The 27896-nt window shown below is 41.3% G+C and overlaps 2 protein-coding genes across 2 annotated transcripts; one reads left to right on the top strand and one right to left on the bottom strand.

The window, feature by feature from the left end:
- The first annotated feature begins 168 nt into the window (after nucleotides 1–168).
- CDC23 (cell division cycle 23) lies at nucleotides 169–17897 on the top strand. The gene is made up of 16 exons (XM_039217932.1): nucleotides 169–323; nucleotides 405–477; nucleotides 2013–2150; nucleotides 3809–3851; nucleotides 4841–4946; nucleotides 5540–5672; nucleotides 7210–7387; nucleotides 7472–7569; nucleotides 7718–7799; nucleotides 14360–14513; nucleotides 14634–14753; nucleotides 15074–15149; nucleotides 15436–15497; nucleotides 16206–16284; nucleotides 16362–16481; nucleotides 16915–17897. Exons 1-16 carry the CDS (start codon nucleotides 169–171, stop codon nucleotides 17083–17085), a joined length of 1788 nt encoding a protein of 595 aa, XP_039073863.1. The 3' UTR covers nucleotides 17086–17897.
- A 489-nt stretch (nucleotides 17898–18386) lies between these two features.
- Nucleotides 18387–27878, bottom strand: KIF20A (kinesin family member 20A). Its single transcript, XM_039217936.1, has 19 exons — nucleotides 27773–27878; nucleotides 27139–27324; nucleotides 25904–25993; nucleotides 25682–25801; nucleotides 24962–25100; nucleotides 24659–24846; nucleotides 24452–24581; nucleotides 24076–24270; nucleotides 23857–23968; nucleotides 23682–23750; nucleotides 23104–23247; nucleotides 22800–22965; nucleotides 22527–22691; nucleotides 22289–22428; nucleotides 21148–21250; nucleotides 20647–20845; nucleotides 20312–20403; nucleotides 20017–20154; nucleotides 18387–18942 (listed from the first exon to the last, which is right to left on the bottom strand). The coding sequence occupies exons 2-19, from the start codon at nucleotides 27301–27303 to the stop codon at nucleotides 18625–18627; spliced, it is 2673 nt and encodes an 890-aa protein (XP_039073867.1). The 5' UTR covers nucleotides 27304–27324; nucleotides 27773–27878; the 3' UTR covers nucleotides 18387–18624.
- Nucleotides 27879–27896: the final 18 nt, after the last annotated feature.

The raw sequence follows: 27896 nt of genomic DNA, 5'->3' as shown, positions 1-27896 counted from the left end.
GGGGTAAGATTGCCTCTTCTTTCCCGGCCTCTTGGTGACGTTAAGAGAAGTAACACCTCTGATTGGGTTTTATGGAGCGGAAGGCCACCAATAACTGACAGACTTTTTTGGTGCGGACGGACCGCTAGTATTATTGCTGGTGATTGGCTGGAGTAGAGAGACAGGAAAATGGCTGCGAGTCCCTCCGTAGTCCCGGTGGCTGCTCCTGTGGTGCCCGTCCTGTCAGCGAGCAGCGATTTCTCAAATTTGCGAGAAATTAAGAAGCAGCTGCTACTCATCGCGGGCCTTACCCGGGAGCGGGGTTTACTGCACAGCAGTAAATGGTGAGACGTCGGGGTCGGAAAGGACTGGGTTTCGATACTTGGCCTTTGGGGCTTGTGGAACTAACTCTTTGGGTGTTCCAGGTCCGCCGAGTTGGCCTTCTCACTCCCTGCCTTGCCTCTGGCCGAGCTGCAGCCGCCGCCGCCTATTACAGAGGTAAGCACTTCCATAGCTGCGAGCGCTCCCCATCAACCCCAAGAGTTGTGAAGTGAGTGTCCCGTCCTGTTTAGCAGGAATGTTTGTAGAGGGAATTTAAGCTTCTAAAGAGCTGGATGTTTTCAGCGGTTTTTATCTGTGTGGTTTTGTTGATCTTTGTGAAGATTTGGTGGTGCTTTACTTAAGCTGGAGAGAATTAGTAAACAGTCCTTGCTTAATATTTCAGTCTTTAATATAGTTTTTGTAGCCCAGCACAGTGTTCTTAACAATGAGAAGAATCAAAGGTTTTAATAACAGTGTAAAACTGTTTTTGGATTCAGGTATCTGGGTTCAGATCTCAGCTACACCAGTGACTTCTGGCAACTTAGATTATATCCTGAACCACAGCTTTTTTTCATGTGTGACATGCGGATAATAGTACCTACTTTAAGGGAGTATTGCTAGAATTATATAAGTTAGGAATATATTTTATGTATGAGCTATAGAAGGCATTTTTACATCGTTTGTGTGGTTTGAAGAATTGTCGTTATAATCCATTTTGTTTTTTCTGAAGATACCATTTCTTGATTCCCCTCCCCTCCACACACACTCTAAAAATAGTGAAGGTTTCTTCAGAAGGTATAATAATGCAGGTGGGAGGAAAGAAATAAGGAAATGGTGAGTGGATGTGAGAAAGGCCACTAGACTCCTAAATTGAATGGACACATTTAGGATTTATTAATTCATTGAAGAAAACACTGAGCATGTTTTGGTTCCAGTTTTGTTCAGGTAATATTTAGGGCAAGAAGGATGAGGAGATGTAGTAAATGAAGATTTAATTGACTTACCCCTAGAATTTGGGAGATTGTATGCTTTTAACCTAAATGTGCATCATTTCATTCATTTCATTTATTTATATACTGAACTATGATTGCGTTCTATGCTTTTTACAATACTAGCATGTCAAACTTTCTTGAAGTATAAAAAATAAAAGTAATTGCACAGTATATTGTATTTTTGTACATTTTTGAAAGCCTGGAAAAGGAAGCAAATGTCAGATATTAATGCTAGACATTTTCCATGACTTTTCCACCTTTTCTCATCAAATCTGTATTACTTGCTCCATTTTACCCATGAAGAAATGAATTCTCAGAGAAACTAAGTAACTTCCCTACTAATGTCATGAAACCAGAAAATCAAGGAATCAGGATTTGAATCCAGTTCCCTAACACTAAAGCCTATGCAACTTCCCACTGCATTTAAAGAAAGAGTACAACTTTGAGTGTCTTCGTTCAGTTTTTAAAATTTTTAATTTTTCTCAACTTTTTATTTTGAAAAAGAGTTCCATGACCTTAGTGTATAATAAGACAAATATACAAAAGTAGTTCATAAGTATATGTCAATATATATACATATCTGCATACACATATATATGCTAGGTTTTTGGGAGGAAGAAAATACTTTTTCTTACATCTTGAAATTAATGAATATCCTTCTTGAATTTGAATTTTTTTGTCTTATTCCCAACCACTTATAAAAACTTGTCTCTCTTCTAGGAGGATGCCCAGGATATGGATGCTTACACCCTGGCCAAAGCCTACTTTGATGTTAAAGAGTATGATCGGGCAGCACATTTCCTGCATGGCTGCAATAGCAAAAAAGCCTATTTTCTGTACATGTATTCTAGATACCTGGTGAGGGCCGTTTTAAGATGTCATCTGCCTTCTGTGACGCATCCATATTTAGAACAAAGGGGGAAAAGTTTAATCTTTTAAATAGTTTAGCAGTAGTCTACTTGGTAAACCTACTTTATGAATACTTAACAGTAATAAAGAAGATGTCATAAATAAAGTTAAAAAGTGGCAATATGAAGGAAAATATTAAAAATATTGATAGGAGCACCTGGCTGGCTCAGTTGGTGGAGCATGTGACTCTTGATCTCAGGGTTGTAAGTTCAATCCCATGTTGGATGTAGAGATTACTTAAAAAACTAAAATCTTTTAAAAAATTGATAATATTCATTATTGACAAAGTAGGCAATAGACTCCCTATTTTTATTTTTTTATTAAAAATTTTTTTCTTTAATTTTAATTTTAATTTTTTTATTTTTTTATTTTTTTTAAATATTTTTATTTATTTCTAGGAGAGAGAGAGAGAGAGACAGCATGAGCAGGAGAGGGTCAGAGAGAGAGGGAGTCACAGACTGAAACAGGCTCCAGGCTCTGAGCTGGCAGTCAGCACAGAGCCCGATGCGGGGCTCGAACCTGCGAACCGCGAGATCATGACTTAAGCGAAAGTTGGACGCTTAACCGACTAAGCCACCCAGGCACCCCTCTTTAATTTTTAAAAAATGTTTATTTTGAGAGAGAGAACAAGCAGGGTAGGGGCAGAGAGAGGAGAGAGAGAATCCCAATGCAAGCCCAACACGGGGTTCAGTATGTGCACTAGGATATATAAACAGGGCTGTTTATTAAAGTATTTTTTGTAATAGCCATAAAATGTCAGTAACCTAAACATTCATTAGTCAAGGGGTGCCTGGGTGGCTCAGTGGTTGGGTGTCAGAGTTCATGAGTTCGAGCCCCCTGTTTGGCTCTCTGCTGATAGCTCAGAGCCTGGAGCCTGCCTGCTTCAGGTTTTATGTCTCTGTCTCTCTCTTCCCCTTTCTCTCAAAAATAAATAAACATTAAAATATATATATATATGTATTTATTAGTTAAGAAATTTGTTAATTCTTTTTTTTTTTTTTTAATATTTTTATTTATTTCTAGGAGAGAGAGAGAGACAGCGTGAGCAGGGGACGGTCAGAGAGAGGGAGGTACAGACTCTGAAATAGGCTCCAGGCTCTGAGCTGGCAGTCAGCACAGAGCCCGATGCGGGGCTCGAACCCACGAACCGCGAGATCATGACCTAAGCGAAAGTCGGACGCTTAACCGACTAAGCCACCCAGGCGCCCCAATTTGTTAATTCTTGCCTGAAGTATCCTTTACTGTGATGTTACAAAATAATGACTTTCCACTCCAGTATTCTCTCCACGTTTGTTCCTAGCCACTTGGCATTCTACTCTATGCAAAAGTTTTCCCTCCCCATCCCCATTTATTTACTTTCAGTATGAACTCAATGATTCTTTTATTTTTAATTGTTTATAATTTATTACTGTACTTAATTATTTCATTGCTCAAATTATTCCAGATTTCGCCAGTGGGAGCCCCTGAATTATTGCTTAAAAGTAGTGACCAGTATTAGTTGCCATTTTGGTTGGACTTGGGCCCTTTAGCTAGAATCAGACTGCTAGTTTTAGAATGAGTTTCAAAATAAACTGAGAAAAGACCAATTTGTTAATTTTCTCTTACAGTCTGGAGAAAAGAAGAAGGATGATGAAACCGTTGATAGCCTAGGTATGAATCTCTTTCTTTTACCTTTTGGATGAAAGCAGAGGTTGCATAATCAAATGCCTATATGAGCCAGGCAGGTAATATAAAGGCGTGAAGTGGACCTAGGAGGACTGTTGCAAATAGGGGAGCGCAACTTGTAACCTACTTGTTACCCAGCCCTGCTGAGAGCTCCCTTGAGGAAATGTGGGCCTAGTGTTGTCAATGCTTTCTTCCCTTGACCCTACCCCATTCTTTGGAAACTGAAATTGGAAATTCAGGGTTTTAGTTGAGGCTTTTTCTTTTTATTTATTTATTTAAAAAAAATTTTTTTTTTAATGTTTTATTTATTTCCAGGAGAGAGAGACAGCGTGAGCAGGGGAGGGTCAGAGAGAGAGGGAGTCACAGACTGAAACAGGCTCCAGGCTCTGAGCTGGCAGTCAGCACAGAGCCCGACGCGGGGCTCGAACCCACGAACCGCGAGATCATGACCTAAGCAAAAGTCGGACGCTTAACCGACCTAAGCCACCCAGGCGCCCCGAGGCTTCTTCTTTTTAAACACTGATACCTATTTCAAAGTTTTAAAAACCTTTGTGGTCTTGGGGGACCTGAGTGGCTCAGTTGGTTGAGCGTCAGGCTTTGGCTCAGGTCATAATCTCACAGTTCATGGGTTCGAGCCTCACGTCGGGCTCTGTGCTGACAGCTCAGAGCCTGGAGCCTGTCTTAGGATTCTGTGTCTCCCTCTTTCTCTGACCCTCCCCTCTCAAAAATAAAAAATAAATAAAACATTAAAAAAAACCCAAAAACCTTTGTGAGCCTAACAAAATATGACTGCAGACCATTTATCAGTGGTAGTTTCTGGATTAAAGTGGATGGCATAAGGTGTTGTTGGCCACTTCTGAGTATTTGCTGGGAATTACAGCTGTAACTTTGGTTGATGTCAAGGGGAATGTCTATGTCTATGAAATGAAGATTGGCAGTCTTTCCTTAGATCTGAGATTTTATTTCTTTCCTAGGTCCCCTGGAGAAAGGACAAGTTAAAAATGAGGCACTTAGAGAATTGAGAGTGGAGCTCAGCAAAAAACACCAGGCTCGGGAACTTGATGGATTTGGCCTTTATCTGTAAGTGTTAGAGTAATTTCAATCTTTCTATAACATTTTCTCCAGAGTAGAAGGGATGTGTTATGAAACATTAACTTCTGGTTCATAGCAGCACTCTCAACAATAGCCAAAACATGGAAAGAGCCTAAGTGTCCATCCACGGACGAATGGATCAAGAAGATGTGGTTTATCTATACCGTGGAATACTACATGGCAGTGAGAAAGAATGAAATCTGGCCATGTGTAGCAACATGGATGGACCTTGAGGGTGTTATGCTGAGCGAGATAAGTCAGGCAGAGAAGGACAAATATCATATGTTTGCACATATGGGAGGATTAGGAGGAACTTAACGGAGGAACAAGGGGGAGAAGAAGGGGGGAAATGGTGGGGGAAAGGGAGAGAGGCAAACCATGAGAGACTCTTGAATGCTGACAAAAACTGAGGACTGATGGATGTTGGGGGGAGGAGGGATGGGCATGGAGGAGGCCACTTGTGGGGATGAGCACTGGGTGTTATGTGGAAACTAATTTGACAATAAACTATTTGTAAAAAAAAAAAAAAAAGAAAGAAAAAAAGAAACATTAACTTCTGTGATTGTTTCTCTCTTCCCTAGATACGGTGTGGTGCTTCGAAAACTGGACCTGGTGAAAGAGGCCATTGATGTGTTTGTGGAGGCTACTCATGTTTTGCCTTTGCACTGGGGAGCCTGGCTAGAACTCTGTAACTTGATTACAGACAAAGAGATGGTAAATTGAGAAGAGCTATGTGGAAGACCCTCTGCTCCAAGTCTTATGTAATTCTGTAATGGGGTGGGAGGAGAGAGGTTTGCTAAACCTTTGTTTGTAGTTAGGTCTTTGCTTCTTTAGTCTCTTTCATTGTTGGAATTTCCGTCTTCATTGAAAGACTCATGTTTGGCTCTTGTTTGGTAGATGCTCTTGGATATGTGTCTAGTTATGTTAGAATATCTTGTCATTATTTCATGATTCACATTCACATTTTACTGTAACTTGCTTTATAGACTAAATGCTATTATACTTTTCTTTCCTCATTCCCAAGATACCGTAGGAAAGGTTTCTGTGATATCAAGGATTGTATTAAAAACATTTTTGAGATCTTCTCTGAGCTGTTCTAGAACTTTGTAGGGATTTAGAGATTTGTTATTTAATGAAATAAAGTATATGAAATTGCTTTATAAACTGCAGTTATTTTATTAGTTGTTATTATAGGACATTGTCTATAGAGTTTATTTTGCCATTCTGTAGTAGAATTGATAATACACTTGCTTTTGTTGGCTCTAAAGAGCCAAAGCCTGGTTGATTTCCCTCAGTAATGATACATGCTACTAAATATGGGTCTGAAGTCTTATTTTGGTTTACTCCTGTTTATTATCTCTAACTGCCTACTAGACTTTTCATTGAGTTTGTTTTTTCTCTGAACTCAAAATATGCAAAGCCAAATTTCTGATCTTGCCTACCAAATTCTCTTTCTTCCTCCTAGCTTGATAGACTCCCTTGATACATCACTATTTCTCAAGACACCAAGTCTTGATGCCTCACACTCATATTTGTTATTCTCTTTCTCTTATCTCCTTTTATCTTGTCAGTCTCCAGACATTGCCATGGTGTCCTTCTTGTATGCATCTCTTGGTTTTCTGTGCCATCTTGGTGTTCATCTTAGATTTGGATTAGTTATAAGTAATAGTTCCTTTCCTATCTGTTTTTTCCATTTGTACACTCCCATTCCCAAACTATTGTGGATACTGTTTTCACACTTACTCTTAAAAACACCCACATCATCATGTCATTCTTTTGCCAAAAATTGCAGTGGTTTCCTATTGCATCCCACTTCCTGTTATACCATAGGACCTTCCCTATCCATTCAGTTTTATTTTTTTTCACTACTTTTGAGCACATACTCTCCTCTCAAACTTTTCCTTTTCACTCACACTCAGGATTGTTTTGCCTCTATTGTTGGTGTTGCCCTGCCTAGAATGCCATCTTTTTTTCTTCTTCTCTCTTTTTTTCTTTTCAAGTTCTACACATCCTATGGAACTCACCTGAAACCCTAGTCTTTTCTTTGAAGTCTTCCTTAACTAGGTCATTCCTCCTACTGTGCTTGTAAGTCCTCCTATTCACTTAATTGAACTGCCCTCTGTTCGTTTATTAGGTGCTCTCATAAAGTTTTGGTGATAAATTTCTTTAGACAATAAAGATAGCTCCTTGATGTTCATTTGGGAGAGAGGTCAAAGTATATTAAGTGTGTCCCTCTCTCTCCTGCTGCCAGCTGAAGTTCCTGTCTTTGCCAGACACCTGGATGAAAGAGTTTTTTCTGGCTCATATATACACAGAGTTGCAGTTGATAGAGGAGGCCCTGCAAAAGTATCAGAATCTCATTGATGTGGGCTTCTCTAAGAGCTCATATATTGTTTCCCAAATTGCAGTTGCCTATCACAATATCAGAGGTGAGTGAATAAGGATAATGAAATACCATCACATCCTGAATGTAGCACTATGTTGTTTTCTAAACTTTATCTTTTTTTCTGCAGATATTGACAAAGCCCTCTCTATTTTTAATGAGCTAAGGAAACAAGACCCTTATAGGATTGAAAACATGGACACATTCTCCAACCTTCTTTATGTCAGGGTGAGCTGCTTCCTTCGCTTAGAATTGATAAAGCTCTTTTGTGCTTTAATCTCCTGGGTTGGATTGTCATGAGTTGCATTAGGTATGAGAAAAATAGTTTAGGGGGTTCCTTAACTCATGCTTAGATTGTCTTTCTTTTTTCTTCCAGAGCATGAAATCAGAGTTGAGTTATCTGGCTCACAACCTCTGTGAGATTGATAAATATCGTGTAGAAACATGCTGTGTCATTGGTAAGAGTCACTACTTTTTTCCTTTTAGGATTTATTTTTACTATAAGTAATCCAAATGTAAAAATAAAAGAAGTGTCAATGAGGGGCTCCTGGGTAGCTCATTTGGTTAAGCATCTGACTATGGCTCAGGTCATGAGCTCCCACTTTATGAATTCGAGCCCCAAATTGGGCTCTCTGCTGTCGGCATAGAGCCCACTTCAGATCCTTTGTCCCCTCTCTCTCTGCCCCGTTTGTGCTCTATCTCTCTGTCTCAAAAATAAACTTTTCAAAGTGTCAAAGATAACAAAATATATACTATAGAATGTAAAACAGTATAATCCCAACTCCAAGATTATTTGATGAGCATGACTCCAGAATATTTTTCTGTGTGAATACATGTGAATACTAAAAATTTGTGTGTGGGTGCATTTGTGTGTATAATTTGCTTGTAAAAACTATATCATTATTAACCTACTTTGTAATTTTTCCTTTTTAAAAAAATTAACAATACAGCTTTCTCACCTTTTATTTAGTACATCCAGATTTGTTTTATTTTTGATGACTGTTTAGTATTTTATTGTATAGATGTACCATTTTTATTTTTATTTAAACATTCTCTATTGTATAAGTTGTGGGCACTCTATTAATAGTTAAATATTAAAGTTTATTTTATTATTAAATAGTTAATAATAAAAATAGTTTCAGGAAACATCCTTGTACGTGTACATTTAGTTTTGCATATTTATCCAGTTATTAGCTATGTGATCCATTCCTGCCAGTGAAGGTTGGTTCAAAAGTGCATATATTTTAACCTTAATATTACTAAAAAGCTTATAAGAATTTCTAATCCTAGGGGCATCTGGGTGGCTCAGTTGGTTAAGCATCTGACTCTTGATTTCGGCTCAGGTATCCATCAATTTAATATTTGTAGCCCTTGAGTAAGTTGTAGTTCAGTGTGGAAAATAGGCATTAAAAAATGTAATAGTTCCTAGGGCTACTGGGAGTGTCCAACTTCAGCTCAGGCCATGATCTCACAGTTCATGAATTGGAGTTCCACATTAGGTTCGCTGCTATCAGTGCAGAGCCCCACCTTCAGACACCCTGTCCTCTTCTCTCTCTGCCCCTCCCCTTCTTCTGTTCTTTCTTGCTCAAAAATAAATAAAACATTAAAAAAAATGTAATAGGTCCTGGGGTACCTGGGTGGCTCAGTCATTTAAGCTTCTGACTTTGGATTTTGGCTCAGGTCATGATATCACAGTTTGTGAGATCGAGCCCCATGTTAGGCTCTGTGCTGAGACTGTAGAACCCGCTTGGGATCTTCTTTCTCTCTCCCTCCCTCTCTCTGCCCCTCTTCTGCTCATACATGTGCTTGTACTTTCTCCTTGCACCCAAATAAGTAAACATTTTTAAAAATGTAATAGGTTCGGGGCGCCTGGGTGGCTTAGTCGGTTAAGCATCCGACTTTCGCTTAGGTCATGATCTCGCGGTTCATGGGTTCGAGCCCCGTGTCGGGCTCTGTGCTGACGGCCAGCTCAGAGCCTGGAGCCTGTTTCAGTCTGTGACTCCCTCTCTCTCTGACCGTCCCCTGCTCACGCTGTTTCTCTCTCTCTCCTAGAAATAAATAAAACATTAAAAAAAAATGTAATAGGTTCTATTGGAACGTGGGTGAGAATAGGAATAAGTGATCTTTTCAGTATCAGAGCATTATAAAGAAAATATAAAGTCCATTAAGGTGAGGACAGAACCCCATTTTATTCAAAAACATCTTTTTTTTTTTTATATAAAGTTTATTTTGAGGGAGAGAGAGAGCACCAGCTGTGGAGGGGCAGAGAGAAAGATTGTTAGAATTCCAAGCAGGCTCCACAACCATCAGCACAGAGCCAGTGCAGGGTTCAGACTCAAACCCCGAGATCATGACCTGAGCCAATATCAAGTTAGACACTTAACCGACTGTGCCACCCAGGTGCCCCATCTTTTGAGTATCTTTTGAGTGCCAGACACTGTGCTTTCTATTTTAGTACCTACCGTTATTGCCCATCAAGGAAGACTCGTAAGAAAATAACTATAATGCATTGGGTTGAGGGTTATGATTGAGGTAAACCTAAGATGCTAAGAGAGTACGTAAGTATCTACTCTAGTCTGTGATTATTAGGGAAGTCTTCTTGAGAAGGTGGTGCTTGAAGCCTGGGCAGAAGTGAAAGAGTTAAGTAAGGGAGCAAAAGGATTGACTTGGGAAGGGCATTGCACTGCATAGCACCAAACAGGCATTCTGCCTGAAGTAGCTCAGCATCTAGAAACATGTTGTGGGAGCTGGGAATGTTCAAAAAGGGGCCCTATCTTGAAGAGGCTTTTATGCCTTGCTGAACAGTAGGATTTTATTATGAAGGCAGTAGGAGTCTTCTGAAGGAATTTAAACCAGAAAGTGATGAATGTTCTCAGATTTTTCAGATTTTTATAATAATCCAGTCTAGGGATGATGAGAGTGTAGCCTGAAGTATTACTAACAGGGATGGAGAGAGTCTGTTGGACTTAAAGCTATTTAGGAAGTAGAACAAGTAGGAATTGGTGACTGGGCAACCAGATGGATAACAGTGCCCTATACAAGAAGAAGGGAAATAGAGGTGGGGAGGTGAGGAATAATCCTTTCTTAAACCCTGTGACTTAAAGCCAGTTAAAATCAAAGGAGACTTACATATGAAGAGTAGTGATTCAGGAGTTTCTTGTTTGTTTGTTTTGCTTTTATAGTTGGTTTTATTATTTTCATTATTTTAAAATACTATTTTTTGATTTACATCCAAGTTAGTTAGCATATAGTGCTATAATGACTGCAGGAGTAGATTCCAGTGATTCATGCCTTATGTATAATACCCAGTGCTCATCCCATAAAGTGTCTTCCTTAATGCCTCTCACCCATTTAGCCGACCCTCTCCCATAACCCCTCCAGCAACCCTGTTTGTTCTCTACACTTAAGAGTTTCTTATGTTTTTTCTCCTTCCTGTTTTTATATTTTTGCTTTCCTTCCCTTATGTTCATCTGTTTTGTATCTTAAATTCCTCATATGAATGAAGTCATATGATATTTGTCTTTCTCTGACTAATTTTGCTTAGCATAATACCCTCTAGTTCCATCCACAGTGTTGCAAATGGCAAGGTTTTATTATTTTTGATTGCCGAGTAATACTCCATTGTATTTATAAACTACATCTTTTTTTTTCTTTCATAGTTTATTGTTAAGTTAGTTTTCATGTATCTCCCAGTGCTCATCCTAACAAGTGCCCTCCTCCATTCCTGTCACCCCCCTTCCCCTCTCTCCCACTCCCATCAGCCTTCAGTTTGTTCTCAGTATTCAAGAGTCTCTTGTGGTTTGCCTCCCTTCCTCTCCCCGACTATTTTTCCCCTTCTTCTCCCCCATGGTCCTGTTAAGTTTCTTCTGATCCACGTATAAGTAAAAACATATGGTATCTGTCTTTCTCTGCCTGACTTATTTCGCTCAGCATAACACCCTCAAGGTCCATCCACATTGCTACAAATGGCCGGATTTCATTCTTTTTCATTGCCATATTATACTACATCTTCTTTATCCATTCATGTGTCAATGGACATTTGGATTCTTTCCATACTTTGGCTATTGTCGATAGCGCTGCTGTAAACATTGGGGTGCATGTGCCCCCTTGAAACAGCACACCTGTGTCCCTTGGATAAATACCTAGTAGTGCAATTTCTGGGTTGTAGGGTAGTTCTATTTTTAACTTTCTGAGGAAACTTCATACTGTTTTTCAGAGTGCCTGCACCAGTTAGCATTCACAAGAGTGACTTGTTTTTTTTAATAATCATTTGAGGTGAACTCCTTAATGAACTGTTTTTTTTCCCCTCCGTATATCTGTAAATGTACAGCACAGTGTCTGTCATATGGTCAATAAATTGTTAAATTCAGCCCACCTACTTTAAGAATGAAAAATAAGGGGGGCCACCTGGGTGGGTCAGTCAGTCAAATGTCTGTCTTCGGCTCAGGTCATGATCTCACAGTTTGTGGTTTCGAACCCCACGTTGGCCTCTGTGCTGACAGCCAGCTCAGAGCCTGGAGCCTGTTTCAGATTCTGTATCTCCGTCTTTCTCTGACCCTGCCCTGCTCACGCTGTCTCTCTCTCTCTCTCTCAGAAATAAATAAAACATTGAAAAAAAATGAATGAAAAATAAGGAGTATTAGTTTATGACAAAAAATATACTTCCGCTTTCACAGTGTAGCCAGTTCAGAGGAAACAAAAGGAGAAAAAAGGGTAGAGAGAAGAAAAAAAAAATCTAAGGAGCTGAGAGAAATTGAACCCTCTTATGAATGGAGTGGTGGCATGGATCTCTTGTTTACTCCTTGTGTCTGCTTTTATGTCTTGATGTGAATTGATTGTTTCCTTCTGTGTCTTTTCTGGAGTCCCAAAGTCTGAGAGGCAGGGTTTTATGTACTGTGTAAAATAGCCTGTACTATAGTGTAGCACAGTTAAGTTTGGACTCTGGAACCAGACTACCCAAGTTTAAATCTTGGTTTCTACTACTAACTAGTTGTGTAACTTTGGACCTAACCTGTCTCTGCTGTAGTTTTCTCATTCAAAAATTATTCAGAAAAATCAAAAGAATAACAGGGGATTCCTTCTCTTATGTAATTGTCATGAAGATTGGATAAAAATGCCTACAAAGCACTTACTACAGTGTAGGTTGCCCAGTACACTTGTAATCATTCAGTATATTTTAGCTCCTCCAAATGAGATCATCTACTTGATCTTTGCTTAAAACTTGGACTATTCTGAGTTCCTTAATATCTCTGTCATTCTCACTCTTTTAGAAGCTAGGGCATGTATGGGGCTATACCCTTTTTCCTGGGTGAGGATCAGTATTTTGGCCTAGAAATGTACCATGCTGATATGTATAGCTCTAATTCTTCCCTTTCCCTACTCTCCAGCTGATGACTATTTAGGTTATTTTTTTCTCATTTTTACTATTATAAACATTCTGCTTCATAGCTACATTACAAACAGGATTTGTGGGGATTTAAAATTATTACTGAAGTATAATGTTATATTAGTTTCAGGCATATAACAGTGATTCTACAATTCTGTATATCATTGAATGCTCACCATGATAAGCATAGTCACAATACAGAGTTATTACAGTATTATTGACTTTATTCCCTATGCTGTACTTTGAATTCTGTGACTAACTGGAAATTTGTACCTCTTAATCCCCTCTATCTATTCATTCATCCTTTTTAAAAAAATAATTTATTCCTGGGGCGCCTGGGTGGCTCATTTGGTTAAGCGTCTGACCCTTGATCTCAGCTCAGGTCATTATCTCATGATTCGTGAAATCGAGGCCCACTGGGGCTTTGTGCTAACAGTGTGAAGCCTGCTTGTGATTTTCTCTCTCTCTCTCTCTCTTTGCTCTCTGCCCCTCCCTCTCTCAAAAATGATAAACTTAAAAAATAGCTTTAATGAAAAAAAAACAGCTTTATTGAGGTATCATTTACATACCATAAAATTTACCAAGTTTAAGTTTATAGTTCAAGGAGTTTTTGTAAATTTATACAGTCGTGTAACGATAACCATAAATCCAGTTTTGAACATTCTGGCACCCCTGGAATCTCAAGTTCCCTTGAGTCTATTTGTAGTCAGTCTCTCTTGCATCCCTTAGCAGACACAGATTTGCCTTCTATCTCTATATTTTGCCTTTTGTAGAAATTATCATATGAATGGTATCTTGCAATTTTTAGTCTTGTTTGGCTTCTTTTACTTGGCTGTTTCTGAGATTCACCAACTTTGTAGCATGTTTCAATAGTTTTTTTTTTTTAAGTTTATTTATTTATTTTGAGAGAGAAAGAGCTCAGCAGATGTGCAAGTTGGGGAGGGGCTGAGAGAGAGAGGGAGATAGAATCCCAGGCAGGCTCAGTGCAGAGCCCAATGTGGGGCTCAAACCCACCGAGGCAAAATCAAGAGGTGGAAGTCTGAGCCATCCAGGCGTCCCTTACTAGTACTTTCTAATATTGAGTAGTACTCCATTGTTTGGATATGTATGTTTTGTTTATCCATTTACCAGTTGATTTAAGACAAATGTCTTTTATACCCTTCCTGCAAATAAAATCTTCCACAGATTCCTAAAAGCTTTCACTTGTCTTTTCAAGACCAACGCTGATAGATGTGCTTTGATTCTTATGGGAGAAAGGAGCTCAGAGCTCTACCTTTTTATCCCTTGAAGTACCTCTTTAGAAACCTAGGAATATAGTTGGAAAACTACCAAACTATAGAAATTCCTACTCTTTGTTAGGAAAATATGTATAAGTGATGTATCCAGATGAAATAAACTGAAGAAAAACTTGAAGTGTTAAGGAGCACTTTTTTTTTTTCAACCAAACTGTGTGATAGATGCAGTATATTTCCCAAGGGAATAATGATGTTCCCTTCATGTACAGTTTGGCTTTTCTGCAAATGCTTTCGGGGAATGGGTTATAGTTTCATGCCTGCTCTGTGGAATGCTATTTTAGGGCACTTTTTACTTTTATTTCTCTAGTTATTTATATGTCTTTTGTTTTTCAATCAGGCAATTACTATAGTTTGCGTTCTCAGCATGAGAAAGCAGCTTTATATTTCCAGAGAGCCCTGAAATTGAATCCTCGGTATCTTGGGGCCTGGACACTGATGGGACATGAGTACATGGAAATGAAGAACACATCTGCTGCTATTCAGGCATATAGGTGAGCTTATAGTTGAGCGGTGAGGTGGAGGGGATTACTGTGATGTTTGGAACCTCTCTTGAGCCTACAAGTCGCTAACCTTGATCCTGCCCTCTTACCAATCTCTCTTCCGTTTCTTAGACATGCCATTGAAGTCAATAAACGGGACTACAGAGCCTGGTATGGGCTTGGACAGACCTATGAAATCCTTAAGATGCCATTTTACTGCCTTTATTATTATAGACGGGCCCATCAGCTTCGGTAAGTCTGACCAGTTGATGATGTGTTTGTGATGAGAAGAGCTGATACTTTTATCTTTTGATAGCTACTGAAGAATCACAGTGAATGAATGGTTTTGACTCTTAGAGACCTGGGTTTAAACCTTCCAGATGCTTTTTGTAGTATTTTTATGTAGTATATTCTGATGGGTTAGTTAATAGTGTAATTGTGAACACAAAATACTATAATTAAAGGCTAATCCCTGAATAGATTTGAATTAGTGGTTGGTGGTAGTGTTTCCTCAAGGTTGGACTTTAGTTATTTTTAAAGTCTTTGATCAGACTGTTCCTCTTCTTTCTTAGGCCCAATGATTCTCGTATGCTGGTTGCTTTAGGAGAGTGTTATGAGAAACTCAATCAACTAGTGGAAGCCAAAAAGGTATCATAATTTGGGTCCTGGAGAATTCAAGTGGAGATCTGCTGTTTGGATGAATTGTTGGGCTCTTTGTGCTCCTCTTCATTTTGATCCATCTACCTAGGAAAGTGTTAACTATTTATAGATGCGTAGGCTAAAAAACAAAGCGGGGCTGACATCATCAGTGGGATTATCGTTCTATTAAAAATGTTTGCGTTCCGTAGATCTCAACTTCTGGGAATCTTGTAGGAGTTGAGCCTTTATGTGGTCCTGGGACAATGGTCAAAGTGACAGTTTATTATTTTGACAGTGTTATTGGAGAGCTTACGCCGTGGGAGATGTGGAGAAAATGGCTCTGGTGAAACTGGCTAAGTGAGTGAAAGGAGTGAAAAGCTGTTGTTATTTCTGCTGGCTTCTCTGGTACGGTGTATCCTGCATGCTCTAGAGGCCCCATCGTCATCCTACATGAGTGTGCAGGTGCAGCAGGGTGTATGAATATTGGTCTGGAAGTTAAGTCATCTTGACTCAGGAGACTCCTCTCTAAAGGGGGAACTGCTTTTCCTGAGAGTCAAGGGATCAAGAATGAATTGAGAGAAATAAAATTTTCATGTCAGAGCAGTCTAGGAAAACTACTTTAAGTACTGATCTCCAGATAAGGCTCAAGGAAATAAGGAATGACTCAGAAATAGTAGGCAAAGAAGTGCATAAATGCAATTTTATTCCTGTCAGTTCTTTTCTGGATTCTTAGAATTCAAGTCTGAATTGCTTGGTATCTTTTTAAAATTTTGCTCAGAGTATTACCAAGAGAATTTTTGAAAGGCGTGTTATCCACTTTAAGTATTTACCTACTCTCCCGCCATCACTAGTAGCAGAGGAATGAGGCTGAGCTTTGATGTGATAACCATCACATTGGAACACTAATACTGTTCTGGGTCCCAGTGTACCATTTATGTGTACCATTTATGTCAAAATTTGCAGTTCTCTCTATTGCCATTTTTTGGGTCTTTATCATGTGCTTTGCTTTATCATGTGCTTTGCTCTGAGATCTGATTTGTACTTACAGACCAATTTATTTTGTAGGCTTCATGAACAGTTGACTGAGTCAGAACAAGCTGCCCAGTGTTACATCAAATATATCCAAGACATATACTCCTGTGGGGTATGTTTCATGACCATGCGAATTGGGTTGCTGATTGTATCCTCATTACCTCAGTCATTCTTGCTTTCCCTATCTAGGAAATAGTGGAGCACTTGGAGGAGAGCACTGCTTTCCGCTATTTGGCACAGTACTATTTTAAGTGCAAGCTGTGGGATGAAGCTTCAACTTGTGCTCAAAAGTGTTGTGCATTCAATGATGTGAGTAGCAGTTTTTCACTCAGGGGTTTGGATTTTAGGCTCAAACATACGATTGAGGCACCTGGGTGGGTTTAAGGAGCACCTGGGTGGCTCAGTCATTTGTGCCACCTTTCGGTTTTGGCTCAGGTCATGATCTCACGGTTCATGAGTTTGAGCCCCACATTGGGCTCCATGCTGCCAGTATGGACCCTGCTTGGGATTCTGTCTCCTTCTCTCTCTCCCCATTCCCTGCTTGTGCCTTCTTTCTCTCAAAATAAATAAAACTTAAAAACAAAACATATATTGTTTACTATCATCTGAGGGTGCAAGATGCATAATAAGGTAAGTGGAAAAGGCTACCTTGATCTGTGAAATGTTTATATTAGTATTTTAGAACTTGTTTTTGAGAACAGCCTTGTATAGACTTTAAAACACTTTCCTGACTTTGTTTCAGACCCGGGAAGAAGGGAAGGCCTTGCTCCGGCAAATCCTACAGCTTCGGAACCAAGGGGAGACTCCCTCTACCGAGATGCCTGCTCCCTTTTTCCTCCCAGCTTCGCTGTCTGCTAACAACACTCCTACACGCAGAGTTTCTCCGCTCAACCTGTCTTCAGTCACACCATAGTTGGCTGTTTTCAAGTCAGCACACTTACTAGACCCATGTTAAGCCTTACTTCTGTGAAAGGAATGGCCATGTCTGTTCTTCCAAGGATCTTAGTTTTTCATTTGTACAGATGGAAACAGCTCCTTGGGGACAGTTTACAGAATCACCTTTGGTGTAGACTGACAGAAGAATTTTGGCAGGATCAGATTGTCTTTTGCCGGTTAGAAGCACTATTTCCCTTCTGTTCAGAGAGTGGCTATGAGTCTGGGACTTCTTCCCAGACCTTTTCTCCCCCCTCTAACAAACATCCCTTTAACAGCACTTTAGCACAGGCGAAGCTTACAGGAACCAAGTTTTAATGCTGCTGGGAGTGAGAGCTTTCTTTAGGGAGGGAAGGAAGGGAGAAAAGTGTGCCATTCTACCCTCTGCAGGCAGTAGGGGCACTGGACACCCTGGGAAGGTCACAGCACCGGACAGACATGACCTCATCATTCTTGGATTTACTGAGCATGACTATGCTGTCGGATAAGATTTAAATGCAGTGAAGCTACACATTTGTTTTTGGCTCTGGGGGTACATTCTTCCAAAACATTTTAAGAACTCTTCCTAGAAATTTTCATATTGGAATTAACTTAACCATAATTGAATTGAAAGAAGGGGCAAAAAGAATCATACTTTGCATGGAACTGTTGATGGCAAAAGAGCCTTTGGAATTAACCTATATTCTTACTAAAGCAAAACAAGGAGACGGGATTACAGATAATTTCATGGACATTCAGGAGTGTTAAGTTTTGTGACTGTATAGACAAGAATAAACTCATTTCAGCCTGGTCTGTTGTAATAAATATGTTTGATGTAGCTATGTTCCCTGCTCTCCCCTGCACCCCACCAGTTATTTCTGACAGAATGGTTCCTTTCAGCCTTCACCTGTTTAGACAAGGCAAAGGGAATCATTCTTTTTGTGCTCTTGGAAGGTTTCAGGCCTGTGCATGTGTATTAAGTAGGAGGTAATATTACAGTAGCCTATAAGGTCTGCTGTAATGAACTGTAGATGCCATGGATTATTCTGAACTCCGGGCCTAGCCTGCCTTTATTGTTTCCAGAACAAGTTTGTTACCCATCACCTCCTAAAGTCTGACACTTCATTTTCTATTAAGGAAAGTTTAGAGTATCTAATGTTCCTTGAATTCATTTCTTACCAAGCTTTCTTAGCTGTATTCTAGTTATACATCTCTACTGCCATTCCTATGCAAGGTTCCAAGGGGCCTGAGTTTTTAATTTTTTCCCCATTTTATAAGTTCTGCTTTAATGAATTTGTTAAATTTGGAATTCAAACAAAAATGTGAATGTTTATTTAATATAATTTTGTGCATAGAACCATATAAGTAAAAAAGCAATGAGATTACATAGGTGATTATATTACAAAAGGGAGGAAAATAACTAGTACCTGTATATTGCATTCTGGATACAGTTCCAGGTATATGGTAAAGCTTAAAAGAGACCTATTTCTCAAGGAGCTGACCAGCCTCAGAGTGACGACTGCTCTCCTTCCCCACAGCCTTAGTATTTTTTGCCAAAAGGCCCAGATTTGAGTAAAGGGGAGCGCCGTGAGCGCAGGATCCGTGCATAAGGACTACAATCTGTTGAACTTTGGCATGTGGGTGTTCTGGGAAGTAAGTTTCGAAGAAATGGTTTCTTCCCTGGGGGCTGCTGATTTGGTTGCTGATTTTCCTGGTTGGCACCAAGGCGTTTTTTGGTAGAAGCCTGACCTTGGAGTTTTAGTACAGTATGATACTGCTCTGCGATGCATGCTGCCTTCTTCCGAAGGTCCAGTTTCACTAACATCATGTTATTCTGCAGCTCAGCCAGGGTCTGATCCTAAGGAAGATGAAAAAAGTTATAGAAAAGCATTCTGTCTGGTTTATTACAGAAACAAAAGGGCAAGGTAAGTGCTATCCATTACTAACAACTGTTTTTAAAAAGATTACTTCTTTAAGTCAGAACTCACAATTGAGTAGGGGGTATTTTCCTTAAGACCCAAACACATAGCATTGAAGAGAAAGACATTTTCTAACCTGAGGCTGCATGAGGTCGAATAAGCTTACTTAACCTCCAAGAACTTTAGTGCATGGTATCAAATTAAGATACACTTGGGGTGCCTGGGTGGTTCAGTCAGTTGAGCGTCCGACTTCGGCTCAGGTCATGATCTCACGGTTCGTGGGTTTGGGCCCCACATTGGGCTCTGTGCTGACAGCTAGCTCAGAGCCTAGAGCCTGCTTCGGATTCTGTGTCTCCCTCTCTGTGTGACCCTCCCCTGCTCACGCTGCTTCTCTCTCTCTCTCAGAAAAAAATAAAAAAAAAAGAAATTAAGATACACAGCTCTTTTTTTTTTTAAGTTTATTTATTTATTTTTGCTAATCTCTACACCCACTTGGGTGCCTGGGTGGTGCAGTCCGTTTAGCATTCAACTTTGTCTGAGGTCATGATCTCACAGTTTGTGGGTCTGAGCCCTGCATTGGGCTCTGTGCTGACAGCTTAGAGCCTGGAGCTTGCTTCAGATTCTGTCTTCTGTCTTTGCCCCTGCCCTGCTTGCACTCTGTCTCTTTCTCAGAAAAAACATTAAACATAAACTCAGGACCTCAATCGAGATCAAGAGTCTCATGCTCTACTAACTGAGCCAGCCAGACACCCCTTAAAGTCTACACGTTTTGAATGAGATACGGTAGTTATTTTCGTGAGATTGTTACAACAGACAAAATACTTATAAATTACATAGCATAGTGCCTTGTACTTAGTGAGTGGTTATTTTTATTTTGTAAAGAAAACAAACTCACTCCATTCTAAAATTAGCCCTCAAATCTCTGCCTTTCTCTTCTGCTCCTCATTCTTCTTTCTCACATATACTCTGGGGTGGGCTGATGAGAGAGAAGGAAATATATAGGGTGTCCTTACCTGTTTGATTAAGATGTCATCACAAGTGGTCAAGGCTTGTCGAAGCTTTCCTGCCCCAGTGCTGTGGCAACAGGCTCTTTCTGCTGACTGGAGAGACTCACCAAGTTTCTGAAGCTCTGTCCGTAATAGTCTTATATTCTGAAAAGAAAAAAGAAAAAAAAACAAGAGTAGGAACCACATTGGCCAAGACAAACCAGGATAATGATCTGGAGGAACTGGATAGCCATTTGAAGAGAAGCTGGGTTGGAAGTTACTTTATGCAAGAGCCTTGGTAACAGAGAAAGGTATAAATTACCTTTTGTCCCTCCTCTAATTTCTTGTCCACATCAATGGTGAAGGGCTTGGCTGAGGGTGGAGGTTCTAACATTTTCTGATACTTCCGTAGTTCTGAGAGAAGGAAAAAAGAGAAACTTCAAAATGTAGGCTTTCTAGCCTTGGACCTAACCTCTTAATTGAGTTAACAGTAGGTTGCAAAAAACACAGAAAGGCCATGTGCAATCTAGAGTGAAAGGTTAGGGGACTATAGGTCCAAGTTGAGGAAATTATCTTGGATTTGGAGTTAGAAGGCCCAAGTTTGAAGAACAGTTCTCTGAACCACTTTTATGCTTCGTGACCTCTCTCCTTCCTCACCTTCAGTGGTAGAGCGTAGCTCTGCTCTACACTGTTCCAGTTTAGCTTTAACCTCCTGGAGCTGCTGGCTGGAGGCAGAAGCTGCCAACCTTTGTGACCGCCGAAGGGATAATTCAGACCCTGATTGTTGATGGGCTATTGGCTGCTGTTTGGCTTCCTGCAAAAGAGCTTCTAGCTCTTCAATTTTTTCATCCCGTTCCTAAGAGGAAAGCAGAGAGCACAATTTCGTCCACAGTCAGACAAGTCCTGCAGGAACAAATGATTGAATGGTGAATAAAACTTTCCCTGACACTTATGCCTCAAAAGCCTATTATCACTTATACCATTTTCTAGGCCAACCAAATCCTTAATTCATAGAATGACACATATATAGTACTAAAGGCATTAGAAAAAACTTGAGTTACGTATTCCTGCTGTACCGGAGTTTATAAAATCTATTTACCTCAGGCAACCTAGTGATGGGAATCAGTAGCTGGCTGGGGCTGGTTCAGGACAACTCACCTGAAGCTCTTCTTGGTAAAAACTTGTCAGTGACTCCTTGAGGATCTTTAGTTTCTCTTCATACATTTCTTCTAATAGTTCCTTTTGGGTGTCCAAATGTTCACTGTCAAGAGGACAAAAGAAATGGATGAGGAAGATGTGATATACATACACACACATGCACACTCAAACACAATACAATATTACTTGGCTATAAAGAAGAATGAAACCTTGCCCTTTACAGTGACATGGATGAAACGAAAAAAGTATTTTGTTAAGTGAAATCAGAGGGGCGCCTGAATGGCTCAGTTGGTTGAGCATGACTGTGGCTCAGGTTGTGATCTCACTGTGTTTGAGCCCTGCACTGCTGGTGTGGAGCCTGCTCGGGATTCTCACTCTCTCTTCTGACTCTGCCCCACTCATGTTTTCTCTCTCTCAAAATGAATAAAAGACAAAATACCATAGGATTTCACTTATATAGGGAATACAGTAAAAAATATAATAACATGGTTGGCCAATGGTGACTATACTTTCTTTTAATTTATTTTGAGAGAGAGAAAGCATGGATGCATGAGTGGGGGATGGACAAAGAGAGGGAGAGAGAGAGAGAATGTCAACCAGGCTCTCTGCTGGAACTTGCAAACCTTCAGAGTATAACGAGCCAAAATCAAGAGTCAGTTGCTTAACCAACTGAGCGACCCAGGTGCCCCAGATGGATGCACATACGAAACTAATGTAACATTGCGTGTCATTTATACTTCAATAATATACTCTTTATTTTTATTTATTTTTATTTTTTTTAATGTTTTATTTATTTCTAGGAGAGAGAGACAGAGACAGCATGAGCAGGGGAGGGTCAGAGAGAGAGGGAGTCACAGATTGAAACAGGCTCCAGGCTCTGAGCCGGCAGTCAGCACAGAGCCCGACGCGGGGCTCGAACCCACGAACCGCGAGATCATGACCTAAGCAAAAGTCGGACACTTAACCGACTAAGCCACCCAGGCGCCCCAATATACTCTTTTTAAAAAAACAGAAGATAAGTGGGTGAAGACTCTAAGAAGTAAGCTTAGGAAACAGATCTTGAGGCACAAGATTTATGATAGTTCCTATTTCCCACCCTCTAGTCCTGTTGACAGACCGAGAGCTGTCACTCAGCTGGTACCTGGACCACTGTTCGCGCTGTTGCATCTGCTCCACCATCTCATTGCAAATTTCATCACGGAGCTGAATCTCCAGCTGTAACTTTTCTTGTCTTTCTTTACAAAGCAGTGCTTTCATGGCTTCCACTACTTGTAGGAGCTCCTAAGAACAACACACAAGGCAGAGGTGATCAGATGGAAGGCAACATGGAAAATAGGTGGCCATCAAGCTTCTACACCAAAGCTTTTTTGCATTCTCACCTCCTTGCCATACATAGAGATGTCAGCTTCATTTTCAGTGTCATCATCAAGGCCTGGATCTGTCTTAACTCCTGTCTCTAAGCTGGGAGATGCCTGTAGACTGTGTTCCTTGATGAATGAATGTAGCAATGGGAATCCCAGTTGCACAGGTGGAGCATGCACAAGCTAGGGGTGGGGTGGGAAATCAACTGAATTCATAACTAGTCCCTAGTAGATTCCTTAAATAAAGGTACCAGCCCAAAGAGCACAACCATCACACCTACAACTTGTTACCTGGCTGGCAATGGCTGAGAACTTGGCCACATGAAGGGTCTCATCATAGGTAGATGCACAGGGATTCACATTGACAATCATGCAGGAGCGGCCTCGGCCTGTGAAAAAGCCTTGGAACACTCGAGTCAACTTGCTGTCACGGAAGGGAACCAGGTTCTGCTTTGACCTAGCAGGGAGAACAGAGCCGTGAGCAGACTTCAGCCTTTGGGGTACCCCAGCACCATCCCCAATGGTGACCAGTAAGTCTCTCAGCAAACTAGTACTCCAGACCATCCTAGCCCATGGCTTGTAATCAGAAGCTTACCGATTCTGCTGGTTTTGGCGCAGGGCAGCAATACAGCGGCCCAGGGTATGCAAAGAAGTATTAATGTTTCCTGCTTCCTTCAGCCGCTCACCACTCTTCTGATCTTTGCAGCGTTCTGAGCCAGCCAGATCACAAAGTGACAACCTTGAATAGTGGATAGGATCCTTGAATAGGATCTGACATATGGACCTCACATATTAGGAGTTTTCCAGCCCTTCATATAGTTCTGGGGAGGGGAGGATCCACCAAGAATCTCTGTACCCAAGGAAGCAGAGCAAGACTCTAACAGAAGTAATTCCTGAGGCCGTCCTTTATGCCCTATCTCCTCCAATACCACTTATGAGCAAGAAGCCCAAATTTCTTTTTTTTTTTTTTTTTAAAGGTTTATTTATTGAGAGAGCAAGAGAGCGTGCAAGAGGAGGAAGGGCAGAGAGAGAGGGAGACAAAGGATCCAAAGGGGACTCTGGACTGATAGCAGCAAGCCCAATACAGATAATGACTCAAGCCAAAGTCGGATGCTCAACTGACCGAGCCACCCAGGCACCCTGAAGCCCAAATTTCTAAATGGAAAAACTTACTCACTGATCTTGGGAATGATATCTCCTTCCCCTTGAAGGTGCAGGATCCGAATTGAGAAGATGCTGTGACTAGAAATCAAGAAACAAAGAAAAGTTACTGTGTATCTTTCATGACCATGTGGAAGACTAATGTTTCCTAGAACACAGTGAAAAGCTGACTCTTATATCCACTCACCTGCGGCTAGAGTTCTGATTCAGATGAGTGCTGGCAAAGCTCTGGTTTTTACGACCCACTTTGAGCAGCTTCCAGGCCTCCTCAGCATCCTGAACATGAACCCAATTGAGATCTGAGGCAAAGAAGAGAAAAGAATACATAAAATGGGAGCACCTAACTTTTCCCGTTTTCTCCCAAGTCCCATTTCAGGGTTGTTGCCCACCTCCCACTTTCCCATACCTTTCACATACGGATTGCCATTCTGATCCTCACACAGCCGCAGAGTCTGCCTCTTGCGCTGCTGGGTAGGTGGTTCTAACAGGTCATAAAGCAGTTCATTGTAGATTTCAAAGAAGGAGATCCAGATGGAGAAGCGGATGTCTGCAGGGACACTCACAGGGGCAGTGTCTGGCTGTGCCCATCGGTGACTCATTTCTGGGGAAGAAGCCCATGTTTAGGGCATCAACCCTAGAGTAGTTCATCTCCCCTATGGCCCGCAGGGGCCTTAGGAGCAACTCGGGTTGCAACCTCTGGTCTTTACCCCTGGCAGCTGTTGGGAGCAAGGGAGTAGGTTTTTCTACTGTCACTTGGCACAGAGCCCAGTCATGGTACATACCATCCAGCTGGCTACTGCTGGTCATGTGACTGGTGGAGGAGAGCCCAGCAATGCCACTGTCAAAGGTGCTACTGGCACCCATCCGTCCTTCAATGTAGACACTCTTCTTCAAGGAGGTGGACAGCTCTTCCTGGAGGGATCCAGGGAAAAGATAAGCACAAAACTTTCCAGAGATTTGTCCTACCTCTGTGAACACCAACACTTTACCTCTTGGAGACCTCCATTTAGCAGGGCCAATTTCTTTATTTCCTCCTGTCGAATCTGCTTGCTGTCTAGCCAGATAACTTCATTGGAGAATACTGGCTTTAGATCAGGTGTTGCATGAAGTTGGCCTTGGAGGCTACTGAAGATCAAAGCCAGGGATCGAGGTAGGATTCCCCCATCCTTGATGGTACCTGGAAGCATATGAAAGATGGACAGGTAAGTGCTGTTCCCCAATTCAGAGCATCAAAAGGCAAAGAAAACGCCATTATCGGCTAATCAATAATTCTGTGAGGCCTACTAACTCACCTTGAATTGTGTGGGTTTTCCCTGAGTTGGTGACTCCGTAGGTATAGATGAGCCAGTTCTGCCCTTTGAGGACATCCTTTACCATCTCCTTCACAGTCAGGTTGAAAAAGGATGCCTGTCCCACTTCTGGCCCGAAGATCTACAGACAGACCCAATTTCTCAAAGACCCAGCCCTCATCTCCCACTTGCCTCCTGTGCAGAGGCAGCAGAAGCATCCCTTCCTGGGTGACTGGTCCTGGACAATACTCAAACAACTTCTTTCTACAGTGCTGCTAGCTGCTCTATAAAGACTGAAGACTAAACCACTCTCTTCCAGTGCATCTTTAATCCAAATCAACAAATACTTAAGGAATACTAGCCACTAAGTCTAACACTGCACACACAATGGGGTAACACAATGATCACAAGTGTGCGCTTTGGGGATGGGAAGATCTAGGTGCAAGTCCTAACGCTACCAACAACTAGCTACATGGCTTCAGCAACATTACCTTCACTGAGCCATAATATCCTTATCAAGTAAATAGGGACAATAATAATAATAGAAATGTTGGGAATTACGGTACATAAAGTACTTGATGCACTGATTAGCACATAACAAGAGTCCCCAAAATTGTAGAACTGCATATATAAGGAACTCACAGGTAAAAAGCTTCCCTTTAAAGAGAGAATAAAGCTGCCCCTACATGTTGGTCCCTTGCTCATAAACCAGTACCTCCATACCTGGGAGAAGGTGAATCTATGTGTGGCTTGTCCAATTCCCCGCTCACTGCTCTTTTGGGCAAAGGAGTCCTTGGGTGCCTGGAGAACAAGGGTCTCCACATTTTCAATGCGGACACAATCCTGAGAAGGGGGGAAAAACAGGTGTCATAGAAGGAAACAATATTGGGAACTCCTTCTGTACTGTATCATTCCATCTTGAATCCTCCCTCCTCGGAAACTCACCTGATCTTCCTGTCGTTCCAACTCTGAAGGTAACAAGGGCCTTACCCTCAGGTATACTTTCACCTTCTCTGTACTATCCTCAGATGGAACCTGTGGCAGAATTCCAGGCTGGAATCAGCAGTTACTTCCAAACAGATGGGCAAACATACCATAGTTCCAGAGAATCGTGCTACCACTACCCCCATTTCACCTCAAATGTCCCTGTATAGCTACTCTATAGTTCCATAATCATTCTAATCCACATGGGTGTTTTCACTACTTTATCACTCTTTGCTATCTTTAGTATCTTAGAAACCTGGTTTGCCACATTGACTTTTTGAATTAGAACTGGTTAACTGGCATGAAAATCAACATGTGCTATTGTGGCAAAACACAGTAGTTAAGCACCCTGGGGGCAGACACACCTAAATTTGAGTCCCAATTTCATCATTCAGAACAATGACACCTTGAGCAGGTTCTTTAGATTCTCTGCCTGTTTCCTTATCTGTAGAATGGGGTTAATAATAGAACCCACCTCATTCATTTAACAGATATTTAGAGATCTGCCTACTGTGGCCCAGAAACTTCAATAGGCTCTGGTAGTCTGTAGTCAGGGACTTTATCAAGGCTCCTGCTCTCAGGAAACCTTCTCTATAAAAGAGGAGCCTTCTAAATAGAATTAATCTCAACCAGAGCCATCTCCCCTTCCAATGGACATTTAGGTCTGTCAGGGGAAGTTCCTTGGTTGTCACAAGTGGGAAGGAGCTAGTGACATCTAGTGGGTAGAAGCCAGGTATGCTGCTAAACATCTTACAAGGTACAAGACAGCCCCCTGTAACAAATTATCTGGCCACAAGTGTCAATAAAGGGAATTTCTCAGCTGCAGCTGAGAAACACCAGTTTTGCAAAAAGGCTTCATAAATGGGAGCTACGGTTGGTATTAAAACCTTACTTAATGACAGTACGCTCTTGTGTCAATTATTTAATACATCCTCTCTTCCTCACAGTGAAGAAGAGAGAACTTCACAGATTAACTAAGGGTATGCACTTGACAATGTGTCATTTATGCAATGTAAGTAATGCTTCTTCTTATGAACACAAAAATTTACATTTTTTACTTGTCATGACCTTAATTTTGAAGTGATCTCCCAGACCGTCAGGATTGCTGGTCTTTGCCCTCAAACTAATTCTGTATGGACAACTAGTAGGCTGAGGATATCACTTTCTGCTGCCAAGCCACTGTCCAACTCCTTTACCTGCTGCTTATCCTCCAGGGAGGTGGAGATGAGAGAACAGTCTGATATCAGGTCCTTGCGTACCACAGACCCTAAATCTGCAGCTGTGGACTCAAACATGGGGGAGACTACAACTTCCTCATCTGACAGCAAGCCGGCTGGAGGAGAAAGGATCCCTTGCGACATGACAGCAGGGGCAGCTTAGGTCTACAAAGAGACAAGAGTGGGTAGGGAGGAGAACCTTAAAGGACACAAGGCCCGCAAATTCTTAGGTAAGAAACAATTTCCTTGCCCCACGACAACTTCCTCTCGCTGCTTGAATTCTTACTCCCCTTTCCCTTCAAATGCCAGCAGAAGGGAAGGGGATGAAGAGAGCTTAATCATGTAACCCAGCAGGCATTTCCGACCATCAATAGGAATGAACAGATAACTTGCTCCAAAAGCAGAAGCCCCACTCTAATTAGGGTGCCTCACCCACCGGTAGAGGAGGTGGTATAATCAGCTTTAGGCTCCAGCTCCAAGCTCACCCCCAGGCCCAAAGGCAGGACAGACATATAAAGAAAAAAAGGAATGGCGGCAGTTCGCTTTCTGAAAGCCTATCCCGCGAGGGCAAGAGCTCGTACAGCCGCTGGCTCCAGGAGACCCGCAAACTCACCAAAGAAGCGACGTTTGTTCCCCCTCCGGTACCGGCTCACTCACACCCTGCAGCCGAACCTGGACGTTCGCGGTCTGAGAGCACAACTCCACCCACGAGGCGCACCTTTGTTACTGATACAATG

This window comes from Hyaena hyaena, unplaced genomic scaffold, assembly GCF_003009895.1.
Source record: "Hyaena hyaena isolate Hyena2069 unplaced genomic scaffold, ASM300989v1 scaffold_723, whole genome shotgun sequence".
NCBI lineage: Eukaryota > Metazoa > Chordata > Mammalia > Carnivora > Hyaenidae > Hyaena > Hyaena hyaena.
The sequence above is the reverse complement of the archived record's forward strand: the minus strand, read 5'-3'. Positions and strand labels throughout refer to the sequence as shown.